Source organism: Myotis lucifugus, unplaced genomic scaffold (genome assembly GCF_000147115.1).
Source record: "Myotis lucifugus unplaced genomic scaffold, Myoluc2.0 scaffold_63, whole genome shotgun sequence".
Lineage (NCBI taxonomy): Eukaryota > Metazoa > Chordata > Mammalia > Chiroptera > Vespertilionidae > Myotis > Myotis lucifugus.
In genome coordinates, this window is record NW_005871111.1 from 2,472,646 (window position 1) to 2,486,271 (window position 13,626).

At 34.1% G+C, this 13,626-nt stretch overlaps 1 protein-coding gene across 1 annotated transcript in view; it reads left to right on the forward strand.

Moving 5' to 3' along the window:
- EFCAB7 (EF-hand calcium binding domain 7) overlaps positions 1-13,626 on the forward strand; it is a 64,211-nt gene that overhangs the window by 3,880 nt on the left and 46,705 nt on the right. The window contains 4 exon segments of the mRNA XM_006089772.3: positions 3,426-3,637; positions 4,257-4,343; positions 4,910-5,105; positions 6,030-6,151. Coding sequence (XP_006089834.1) covers positions 3,426-3,637; positions 4,257-4,343; positions 4,910-5,105; positions 6,030-6,151 — 617 coding nt within the window.

Consider the following 13,626-nt stretch of genomic DNA (forward strand, 5'->3'; position numbering starts at 1 on the left):
CTAATAACTTTCTGAGTAGAGAAACTGAATTATTTTGACAAATTTAGAGGCAGTTTCCTTTAATAAAAAATCTGACATATTTTTGCAATGTCTTGGGTTTGTATGCTGTAAGATCTCTATTTGAGGAAATCCATTTTGTGGAATATAACATAGTTTATGTTTTACTGTAAATTATAGTTTTAGTTTTTTTCTCTTTATTCTTTTGAAAATAGGCTGAGATCACAAAAGTTTAACATGCCTTCTGCTACATGGCATTTAGTTTGTTAATCAATGAATAGGTATTACTAAGGTGTTATCAGTCTTATAGAATTACCTGGGAGGATAATAATGCAGTTTTTGTCACTTCAGTATTATACACACTTTTGGTTTTATGGTGGAATACTCTTTGTAGCATTGTAATGACTGATTTCACATAATCTAGATTTTAAAAATGTGGTGTGTAACCTGATTAAAATTAGGTTAGAAGTTACTAAATTATACCTGTTTCTTAACTTACTGAGTACATGTTTTGGGCATAATGAGTTTTATTCTGAGAAAAATTGTTCTGTAAGTAACAGTATCTTTTAAAATATTGTGTTATTGAAGATAGCAACAAGCATATGCTTGTGGGAAAGAGGTTTCAAAACTGGACGAAATACCATTTCTTTACCTGGGCTTTTAACTTCAAGTAACTTCACTGGGGTCCTACTTCTATTCCCAGCACTTATTTATTTAAATATATTTTTATCGATTTCAGAGAGAAAGGGAGAGGGAGAGAGAGATAGAGACATCAATGAAGAGAGAGAATCATTGATAGACTGCCACCTGCAGGCCTCCTACTGAGGATCGAGCCCACAATCCAGGCATGTACCCTTGTCTGGAATCAAACCTGGGACCCTTCAATCCACAGGCTAAAGCTCTATCCACTGAGCAAAACCGACTAGAGTGTATTCCCAGCTTTTAAAGCAAGTATGTCAAACTCAAAGGCTAACACGGGCCAAGTTTATGTGGGCCGCAAAAAAACAAAAGCTTCAATTTTCATAGGAACGTAGGTTTATTTCGATAGAGACATGCTGAATACAAAGGGCTGAAATAAATGAGTAATCGTTAACATAAAGTAATAGAACATTTTAATAAAAATTAATATTTTTTCTTGAACATTACCTTACCAGACACTGAATAACTGCACAAAATTAATAAGCACCATGCAAATAATCCTATTTTTCTTGTTCTCTGAAAGTGAAATATTTCCTGTTGCACACACCAAACAAGTCAGTCCAAGACTATTGACGTGGCAATCAGCTGCTAAAATATTTGCTGCTAGTATTAGTGGAGAGAAATGGTGCGCCTGCACATAAGTCGCATAAGGGAAATGAATGCAACATGATTATAGTAACCAGTCATTAGCAAATGTTGTAGTTTGTTATTAATAATTATGTATAACAGGCTATTGTAAAAATTAAGTTACAAAATTTTTATTAAAACGTTTCTTACACACTGTTATATTGGCTGGACCGCATAAATATTCGTATTGGGCCGCATGTGGCCTGTGGGCAGCGAGTTTGACGTGCTGGTTTTAAAGGGTAAAGGTTGGCTGGGGATGGAGTACTAAAACATTTATCTTTATTTTCTTGATAGATGAATTAAGGAATTGTCCATTTATAAACTAGGCAAAATACTGCTCTTTATTCCTAGGTCAGCATGGTAATCAGTATTTTTGTCCACATCCAGAATAAACCTGTGGAAATAAAAAAAATTTATATTATCTCCACTGTTACAAATTTCCACAAAGGCTTTCTAGGTGAACAGAAGATGTCAATTACTACAGCTACACCTTTTGTAGCTCTGAAAGGCACCTCTAGATGATGAACTTGTTTCTGTTTCTGTGCCAAAGTTTTGTCTAGAAATGATGCACTAGTATAATCTGGAGGATGGGAACATTTCTCTTGGTCTATGGACTTCTAATATGTTATTAACTATACATCATGACCACAGGTAGCAATTTTACACTTCAGGTGTGCACTTTCTATTGAAATTATAAAACTTAGGAGCCAAGAAGCTTGTATCTCTGAAAAAAAAAATCATATTGTGTCACGCCTGTGCACAGTGAAAGTTCAATATAATGGACTCACAGATGTCTCTAATATATATATATAGAGATATATATATATATATATATATATATATATATATATATGAAAAATATATATGCCCCCTCGTTGGGATCAAGACCGAAACCCACGCATGTGCCCTGATTTGGAATCAAACTAGTGACCTCTGGGTGCATGAGTCAACACTCAAGCACTGAGCCACACTGGCCTGGCTACAGGATTATTTTCAAATGTTCTGGATAAAAATAAAAAGTGGTTTGACCATTGTAGCTCTACAATTGTCTTCCCTTAAGTTTGTTGACATTCTTGATTTTTAGTAGGGCTATAGCTGTAACTAGATATTTTTTGTGCCTATATTTGACATTTGGGGCATGATGTTCTTGAAATTATAATATCTAGCAATGATGAACATTTTAGATATCATGCCTTGGTGACAGTACTGTTGTCAAACTAATTATTTCTTTATTACATTAAGATATTTGTTGAACCAGAAAAAGTAATAATTTATGATTTTATGGTTATTCTTATGTCCTCAAAACAATCAAGTAGATGGGTGTTTTTTAATCTTTTCTTTTCTCCAAGCACTGTTATGAAATAAATAAGTTAATTAAACCCTGTAGGTTGAGAAAAACCTGTCAGAATAGGAAAAATCTATTTAATTCTGGCATTAATAAATCAATAATCTTTAGTTGGATATATATATATACTTATACATATATATTTATATATATATATGTTGGAGCAAAAGTAGGTTATTCATATAGAAAATAATACAGTAATTAATAATAATACAAGAATAAACTATTTCACATACTCACAACTATATATTAGCAAAATCAAAGGTAATATATTTGTATTTGTGTACTTTTTTTTAAAAATATATTTTATTGATTTTTTACAGAGAGGAAGGGAGAGAGATAGAGAGCTAGAAACATCGATCAGCTGCCTCCTGCACATCTCCCACTGGGGATGTGCCCGCAATCCAGGTACATTCCCTTGACGGGATCGAACCCGGGACCCCTCAGTCCGCAGGCCGACGCTCTATCCACTGAGCCAAACCGGTTTCGGCAGTATTTGTGTACTTTTATATAATATTGTAATCCTATATAATAAAAGCTGATATGCTAATTAGACCAGACAGCTGAATATCCTTCCAGAATGACCAGTGGGCAGGGGGGCGGGGCTGCGAGGGCCAGGGCAGCCAGGGCTGCGAAGGCCTACCCTTGCACGAATTTTATGCATCGGGCCTCTAGTATATAATGATTTAAAGAAAAAATATACTTAAGTACCAATTCCAAATGTTACTTTAAAAATAATACTTGTTTTATTGGGCAGCTCTTCAGCATGCAGGAAGAAATCCATCCCAAAAGACTATTGATAAATATTGGACTCCTCAAACTGCCAAACTGAATTTTGATGATTTTTGTATGATTTTAAGAAAGGAAAAACCTACTTCAAAAGCAGAACTGCTAAAATCATTTAAACAATTAGATGTAAATGATGATGGCTCTATTTTACACACTGACCTTTATAAACTTCTAACAAAGGTAAGATCTGTGAAACAGTTTTGTAATATGCGTATTTTGCAAAAACTTGGAATCTGCTTTTGGCAACCAAAGTCCACATTAAAAATAACGATTTCATTGGCAGGTGAAATGAATCATATATGTGTTGTTAATAAAGTACCTAAGGATCCTTCTGGATGAAAGGTGCTTTTTAAATAAAAGATAAAGTGTAAAATTGAGCCCACTTTGCAATCCCCTTGTGTTTCCATGCAATTCTTTTCCTGCTCAGAACTCTGTAAATCAGTGATTCATATGTGATAAATAAAAGAGAAACAAAGTATTAATGGGATTCAGAGTTGATTCTCTTTCTTGGTACAATGTAAGAAGGTATCATTATTATAATTTTAATAGTTATTACTGGATCTATGTTACACATTGTTCAAATTTAGTATATTGAAATTCAGCACACATTTACAAAATTTTATAAAATTGTGAAATTTTATTTTATATGTTTTATTCTTACTTGACAGAGTACTCATTCTGAGATTTATAAGGAAACCATGTAGTCAAACTTATAGAAAAGATTAAAATGAATTTCCACTCTCCCCATGCATAGCAAAGTAATAGTCATGTTGTTTTGAAATAAATATTGTTTTTTCAGAAAGGTGAGAAGATGACTCGAGAAGAAGTAAATGCTGTAATAAATTTGGCCGATGTAAATGCTGATGGCAAATTTGACTACATCAAGGTACATAAGTTCACATTGATGTAAATTTGCTTACTATGTAGAAGTGTTTTTAAAAGAGCACATTTTTTTAATGTTGGCAATAACATACTTGTATATTGTGTACTGATTGTACTTGAAATTTAACCTCTCCATTCCCACAATTGTAATCTAATGACTACATTAAAATAATATAACCAAGTTAAATGCATGCACATTCACACAATGTACCCATGCAAAAACAGAGACTCCTCAGGTATATGCTTTTCTGGGGTGGAAGAATCATAAAATTACTTAGAACAAATGCAAGTCTACATGTGTTGTAAAAAAATAATAATAAACCACCTCTCTTTGTGTAACATTTTATTTTCACCCAGAGTATGCCTTCCTCAATGAATCATGGTTGCATTTCACTAGGTCACTTGAGGGTGGTCAGTCTGACTCAAGAAAATAAAATGAGTACCCTTGTTCAATAGGAAACATATTCCATCTATCAGTCTATTCCTTGCCTACTAATGTGCATTTGCTTTCTCCTCCCAAATGTATGATTGACTGTTTTAGCAACTGGACTACTTTCTTATTTCCTGTAGTTTTGTAAATTATATATGACAACCAATGAGCAGTGTCTCAAAACTACTCTAGAAAAACTGGAGGTTGACAGCAAACTGAGGCGTCAACAGTTTGGAAGCCACATTGAAGGGTTCCCTGAAAGGGACCCATCACCAGTACCAAAACCATCGCCTAGAATCATAAGAAAAACTGATCAGGAAACATTCTCAAACAAAGGTATTTACTTTTTTTTAAACTTTATTGTTGACACTCTTACAGATGTCCCCATTTCCCCTCCTCTTTAGCTGCTCCCTGGCCCCCCTTCTCTCTGGCCATCACCTCACTGTTGTCTGTGTCTATGGGTTATGGATATAGTATGTTCTTTGGCTAATTCTCTTCACCTTCTTTCATCCAGTTCCCTCCTCTGACAGCTGTCAATCTGTTCCATGTATCCATGCCTCTGGTTCTATTTTGTTGGCCAGTTTATTTTGTTCATTGCATTCCACATATAAGTGAGATCGTATGGTATTTGTCTTTCTCTAACTGGCTTATTTCACTTAGCATAATACTATCCAGGTCCTTCATGCTGTCGCAAAAGGTAAGAGTTCCTTCTTTTATGGCTGTGTGGTATTCCATTGTGTAAATGTACCACAGCTTTCTTATCCACTCATCTACTGATGGGCACTTGGGCTGATTTCAGATCTTGGCTATTGTAAATAATGCTGCTATGAACTAAGAATTTTTTCATCAAGAATGTAGGGTTATATTCAGATAAATTTTTCCTTCCATCTTCACTTACTAGTGATAAAACAAATGAGAATCCAACTTTTGTTAGCTATCATTTTTAGACTCTCTTAGCTGTAAAAATCTATTGAAGTAAAATTTTATAATGGAACTTGATTTGACTGTGCTCATTATATTTTATTAAAACTAAAATTCAAGCTAAAAGATGACATATTGAAATAAAGAATCTTGTTAGTGGCCCATAAATTAGGGACCTTTAAAGTTTGATAAATATAAAACTTCTGACTTTATTTCAATAGGAAGAACAAAGAGAACAAAATTAATAATTAGACCACTTATGCTACTTTGTATTTAACAACAAACTTTCTATTGACAGCTTTTAATATTGGGAGACCAAATAACTATTACTTGTTGCAGGTGATTCCAGGAGTTCTTTACTGGCAACAAGCAGAAAGCTCAAAATATCTGTTTCTTTCACAATTACCATGGAGGCTAATAGTAACCGAAACTCAAAGTTAACTGAGCCAAACTCAATAAAGGTATAGTATTTTAAATTAATAGATAAGAGTTTTTCTAAAAAAAATTGACATAAAGTTTATTAATAACTATTTGGTGTCTACAGGGAACCAGTAAAATTTGTGACATGAATTTTTGAGGCTTTTCTGTAGATTGCAGCATTTCTACCTATAAACCAGCTCTAATATTTTAAAGTGAAAATGATGAATATTATTAAAAGGTCTTCAGTTTGAAGATGTTCACTCTTCAATTTTCGAATTTGATGAACAGATTATCTAATTACTTTACCAAGCAATTTTTTTGTTTTAACAAATACTTTTCATAGGTGTTTCTTATACATAAATCATTCATTTAATATCAATTCCTATGAGAGAAAGACAACAAAGTCACTTTGCTAAGTCAATATTTGTAGAGTGTTAATATTGATCTTCTTCCTTTGTTTTCCCTTTCTAGATTCAACCTTTACCAGTTTTCTTTCAACAGAAAATAATAGCTACAAAAATATAAAACATTAACTGGAAACTGCTAGGATACATTAAAAATGTGTACCTAGAGACCTCTGTAAAAGGGGGAAAAATGGTTATGACCACATACTATAACTGCTGTTAGAAAACTGAACTGATTGTTCTCAAGAGCTACATTTTTGTTTCAAATAACAACTCTGTATTTGTAATTGAACTCTGAAGTCCCTTATATCTTTAAATTGCTAGACAGTGACATTTGTTCTATATTAAAATTTTAAAACATTATCTCCAAGGAATTTTGTTCAGACTGTTTAGGAAGCTATACACCCTAAGCAATTTGGTGTGTATGTCCAACATGTTCACATACAATATTTTGTGTACCAGCAATATTATTTTCCACTAATAGAAGCTTTTTGTATTTTGAAACTAAATTAGATGTTAATAAAATTAACTTATTTAAATAATTGTGGTTTACCTGATTCAAGGTATAAATAAATATAAGTTTAGCTAGTGTAAAGAGAAAGATAAATAAATATTAATATGGATTATATTAAAGCCATAGTAAAACTTTTTCTCTATATCATGCGCTTATTAGTTGGGCCCATATCAAACAATTCCTTTAATTTAATTTTATTCAACAATTACTTAATAGAAAGGTAGTGTATGCCAGCTATTTTGTTTAGTTATAAAATATGGGTCTTGAATTTTAAAAAATGAAAATTTTCATTAGATTATTAATATACCAATGTAATATAGCATAGTATTTCATTTATTTATTAATTTATTTAACAAATATTTATTGAGTGACCACTCTGTGCCAAGCACTAATGTAAGTGCTGCTTGAATCTTAGCTTTCTCAATTAATAACTGTGTGACCTTTAGCAAATTAGTCAGCAATCTTTCTGAGTCTCAGTTTCCTAATCTATAAATTGGGAATAATTATATTTAGTGTCCTTTTTGAAATATTAAATCATCTAACATATATAAAGCATTTAGCACAGTGCCAGGGACATAGTGTTCACTTTAATAAATAATAGTATTGTTAATATTATTACAGAACTAAGAAACATCTATAGATCTTTATAAAGGAGTAACATAATAAAAGTATAATTTAAGAAAAGTTATTCTATTGTATACTGTGTACAGAGACCTTACCTTAGGAAGACTATCTGAGAAGCTGATAGAGTTATTCAGATATAAAGTAGTGATAGTTAGGAGACTTGACTTGGGGTGGTGAACATACAATACAATACAATATACAGTTGCTGTTTTATAGAATTTACACCTGAGACCTATATCATTTTATTAACCAATGTCACCCCAATAAGTTCAATTAAAAAAGAAGTGAAAGAGAAGAAAAGTAAAACAAAGTAATGATAGTTAGACTTATAATGATAGTTAGGGAAGTACCTGAACATACTAAGGGAGGGACAGAGCTAATAGACAATGCCAAAATTAGTATGTAAGCCACAGTGACTGTATAACAAAAGACTACTTAAGTTTTGCATCTAAGACGTTAAGAGCAAGGAATGGTGCTGATGATAATTGGGAATTAGGTAAAAGATACTAGGAGGATTTAAGGAATAAAAGAAGACAGCATATTGTCAACATTTAAACCAATGTTGTTTACTCTCTCATATTTCTTAGATGAGCTAAAAATAATTTTTTTAAAAATCCATGATTCTTTTGTTATTCAGCAGGATTCAGTTCTTTGTTTGCATTTTACTTCGAAGTTACTTTATAAATCTTGTAAATCGTATATATTTCTTGAGTTTCATAACAACTCTGAGAAGTACTTGGTTATGAGTATAATGTATAATTTGTTTTAATTGAGATTGATAGAATAAGTTGCTAAAAGAATTGTTAAATCATATTTACTCAAATACTTTAAATCTATTTTAAACAAGTTTGGGTACCTCAATTTCAAGTGGAATGGAGAAGTATGGAATTGGGAGAAGAAGCGTCTTTTCAGAAATTAGAAAATTGTTTTAATGGGGTACATATAAACCAAATTTTAAACCATTAATCCAAACAATTGATAAGGGACCTGAGTTATAGGAAGAAAATAAGACCCTTATAGGGACTATGTATGTATTAGTTTCTATAGGCCAAACATAGGTACTGTATCACTATTATTTTTTAATCCTCTAGTGTATCCATTTGCTTAGGATTTACAATGTGCAAGGAGTGTCAGGAATATTTCTTTGAGAGAGGAATAGCTTCAATTGCCAGTCATGACTAGAATTAGAGAAAACCCCAAATGATGAGTGGTAAGCTCCAGAGATGCAAAACTTCCTATATCCAGACTCCTAATTAAGACTATACCTACATATATATTTGACATATATGTATGGATGTACGTATGCATATGTGTGTTGTATAAAATATCTATACTAATAAAAGGGTAATATGCTAATTAGACCAGGTCAACCAGCCATCTTCCGGACGTCCGACTTCCTTCCAGACAAAGCCATGGTGGTGGGGGCTGCGCCAGAGGCAGTTAGGGCAATCAGGCCAGCAGGGGATGACAGTTGGGCACGAAATCAAGCCAGCAGGGGAGGGCCATTGGGGGTGAGATCAGGCCGGCAGGGGAGGGCAGTTGGGGGCGAGATCAGGCCGGCAGGCAGGTGAGCGGTTAGGAGCCAGTGGTCCCAGATTGTGAGAGGGATGTCCAACTGGAGAGGATGCAGGCTGGGCTGAGGGGAACCCCCCCCCCTCCGTGCACAAATTTTGTGCACCAGGCCACTAGTGTTATATATTTATCTATCTATATAAAAAAATGCAAATACAAACATTTTTTTTTGTATTTAGAAATGGTTGTCTAATTTTTTTTGTGAAGGTTCCCAGTAATAATTTTGTTAACAAAAGTTTCTCATATTTTTAAAATGCTGATCAATTCTACTTGTCAGTTAGTGGTAATCCATATCAAGTGTTCCCTTTATAAATCATCTAAAATTACCTTTGTTTTCAAGTATATACAGTTTATAATTCTTTAATAACAAAAAGTTCAGTAACTACCTACTCGTCTTAATGAAAAGAAATAGCTTCCTAATAAGTATGTGACATAGATGTATCTTTATAAAAAACAACAGTAATGATGATAGTGCTGATGGCATAATAATTCTACCTCACCTTAAGTTTTAATAATAATACAGAATTTTATGTCAAAACAAATTATGTTCCTAAGGTGTTCTAAGAAAAATGTAACTTTACTAATATTTATTTTTTGATAGCTAGAATTTTCGACTTTACTATTTTCAATTTGTGCTTTTCAGCATTTTCTTATACATTGTGAATGAAAATAAGTAAAATTTGTATATGACAAATGAATTAACAGTTCTTTTTTCTTTTATGTGAATTTACCTGAATTAGTAGAATGTAGCACCACCTTATGCCCTGTATAAGAATTACAAGCTATTTTTTATGTTGTCAAAAATTACATTATACATGGAATTTCTTACTCTATCATTCTAAATTTTTTAAAAAAACTAAACCTTTTCCATTTTCCTCACACTACTCACTTTTAACTTAATCTATAACTCTTTCCAATTGATTTATTTGAATGAGCCAGCAAATTTGTCAGTACTTTTTTTCTTTCAATTCATCACATTTTAGTCTAGAGTAGACCCTAGAGAAAAAGCTTTGTCTGATTGAAAGTCTATTTGTTTTAAAGGAAATTTTGATAGAAGAAAACTCTGGCAGATCTTAAGAATTTGAATGCTTCCTTTTAAACAGGAAAGCTACAAATTCTCCTAGTAATGCTATTTAGTATTCAAAATAATCTGATTATTACTTGAAGTTTGGGTGATATAAATAATGTGACATTTGTCTTACTTCTATTTTATAATAGCTTTGTCCTAAAAATTTCCAGCCTTAGTAACCATGGATTATAGTATACAGGTTGGCTGTCTTTTCAAAGAAACTTATAAATTCCTTTCTACCTGTACTGTTTCTAGAACTGGACGTTAGGAAAGACCTCTACTAAAAATGTTTAACTTGCTTCCCAGCGTAAATTTTATAAAGGCTATTCCTGTCAGCTCATGCCACTGCCCCAGAAGTACCATAGGAAAAAATTTTTCCATCTTTGAGTTTCTCAGGTGCCACAAATTATGTTCACTACCAAGATACCTGGCAAGGTGCATTCTTCTTTAGTTTTATTTAAGCATTTTTTTTAAAATGGGGTGGGAGGTTACTATATCCATGATTACAATACAAATTTAAGAAATTTTTTCAGCTATTAAAATCTTATTTTTTAAATAAGAAAAGTAAATAATTTATGTTCACTTTAATGCTTTTATATATGGACAATTCTAATGATAATGCCTTATACTTTGTTATAATAATTCATAAACATGAAGTTTCTTTAAATCCTAGCTTTTAACAAAATCATGGCAGATATTTAAGTGTGAAAAAGAACAGAATTTTGAGTATAGCTTGCAGTTTGGGGAGAAGTAAGGAGACTTGGGTTCCAGCTCTGATTTTGCAGTTAATGAGAATTGTAACTCAAGGATATCACTTTATTTTTCAGATTTTCATTAATCAAAAGAGAAGTCGGCATTGGATTGCTTTTTAGTCTTCTTTTACTTTTAATATTCTGTAATTCTAACTTAGTACCCCTTACCCTTCCAGATGGGTAATAGTAAAAGCATTGATCCAAAAGTCTTAGACTCGACCTGATATTTCTACAAACTCATTATAAAAGTCTGAACCAATAAACCTCTGGTTATCTCAATTTTTCTGTTTATTAAAATGACTAACTTATACCTACCCCATATTGCTTCATAAGGATGTTGTTGAAATATCATATATAAAGACTTATTTTTGTCATGAGAAATATACTTATGAAGATGAATCCCAGTAACTGAAGTCACATTTTAATTTCTCAGAACTAAAAGTACACATATCTTTTATACTCCAAAGGTATAACAGTGAATGTGATTAACTATTGACCGAAACCTTGAGTAATAGTTCAGCAATAATGGTAAAATTCAGTTTAAGAAGAAATCTCCAGGCCCAACCGAGCCTCTCGCATCTCAGAGCAGCCAGGCTCTGACTCAGCTCGGCCTGGCCCCCAGTCCTCCCTGCCTCCCCAGACCCAGGCCAAGGGGGCTGTGTCCGCTCCTGCTGCTTCTAATAAACTCACCCTGTCGGCCAGCAAGGGATGCCAGTGTGCCCAGCTCCGCGAGGGCAGCCCGGTGCCAACCATGCATTTTAAGAGAGTAAACTTGAAGCTGGAGTCCCTAGTGAGTTCACCTTGGGAGGGAAGGCGGATACCAGAGACACTGTAGACGAGAGTGTGCCCAGGATGACAGAGGCAGGGACACAGCACCCTCCTACCCCAACCCCTACCCCCAGGCTCCTCATAATGCCTTCACCTGCAGTGAGCTAATAGCCAGTCTCTGGGGCTTCCATTGCTATCACATTAATGCCTTATGAAATGTCAAAAGGGAAGCGCTGGTACTTCAGTACAGCAAGGAATTTCTTTTTTTATTCATTTCTCTCTCTCTCTCTCTCTCTCTCTCTCTCTCTCTCTCTTCATGTAATGCCCAACCTGAATAAATATTTCTCTGTCAATTAAAAAAAAAAGAAGAAATCTCCAAAGAAAATATGAATATGAAAATGTAAAACTTAGATAAGTTGAAAAATAACCAAAACTAAAATAAAAGGAAATAGAGAAAATGCATGCATAAAAGCTTACAATGGGAGGTTAAGATCTAAAATAGCCAAAATAAAAAAATAAAATAGCCAAAAGAATTTATTAAAATATGTAAGAAAAATACCAAGTCTGCAATAGAGCTATGAGAACAGGGGATGAATAGGCAGTTCACACAAGGGAGACACAAGTAATAAACACATGAGGAAAGGTTTAGCCTTGCTAGTAATCAGAGAAATTAAAATTAATGCAAAAGTGATTACAATATCATTTTATTATCATTTTGTTGCATTAATATAAATTAATAAAAAATCATTATAATACATGTAAACATACAGAATACTATAATGAATATTTTATGTACCCACACCTTGCTTAAGAAATCATCCCCCATTACCACCCAACTTTTTTTTAATAATTCTTTATTGTTGAAAGTATGACATATGTCCCCTTTTCCCCCCCTACTTACCCCCTCCAAACCATTCCTACCTGCTGCCTTCAGCACCCCACTGTCTGCGTCCATGGGTTATGCATATCCTATATAATAAAAAGCTAGTATGCAAATCGACCGAACGGTGGAACGACCGGTCGCTATGACACGCACTGACCACCAGGGAGCAGACGCTCAATGCAGGAGCTGCCCCCTGGTGGTCAGTGCACTCCAACAGGGGGAGCACCGCTCAGCCAGAAGCCAGGCTCACAGTTGGCGAATGAAGCGGCAGTGGTGAGAGCCTCTCCCGCCTCCACAGCAGTTGGACATCCCCCGAGGGCTCCCAGACTGCGAGAGGGTGCAGGCTGGGCTGAGGGAACCCCCCCTCCCCAGTGCATGAATTTCGTGCACCGGGCCTCTAGTATGCATACAAGGTCTTTGGTTAATTAGCTCCCACCCTCCCACTCACCCCGTCTTACCTCTGAGATTCCACACTCAGTTCCATGCTTCCATGTCTCTGGATCCACTCAGTTCATCAGTTTATTTTGTTACTTATATTCCACATGTGAGGGAGATTATGTGATACTTGTCTTTCTCTGACTGGCTTATTTTGCTTAGCATAATATTCTCCAGGTCCCTCCATGCTGTCTGAAAGGGTAAGAGATTCTTCTTTTTTTACTGCTGAATTATTGTTATAAATGTACTACGGCTTTTTTATCCACTCATCTAATGATGGGCACTTGGGCTGTTTCCAGATCTTAGCTATTGTAAATTGTGCTGCTATGAACATAGGGGTGCATATATTCTTTCTGATTGGTATTTCAGGTTTCTTAGGATATATTTCTAGAAGTGGGATCACTAGGTCAAATGAGAGTTCCATTTATAATTTTTTAAGGAAACTCCATACTGTTTTCCATAATAGCTGCAACAGTCTACATTCCACCAGCAGTG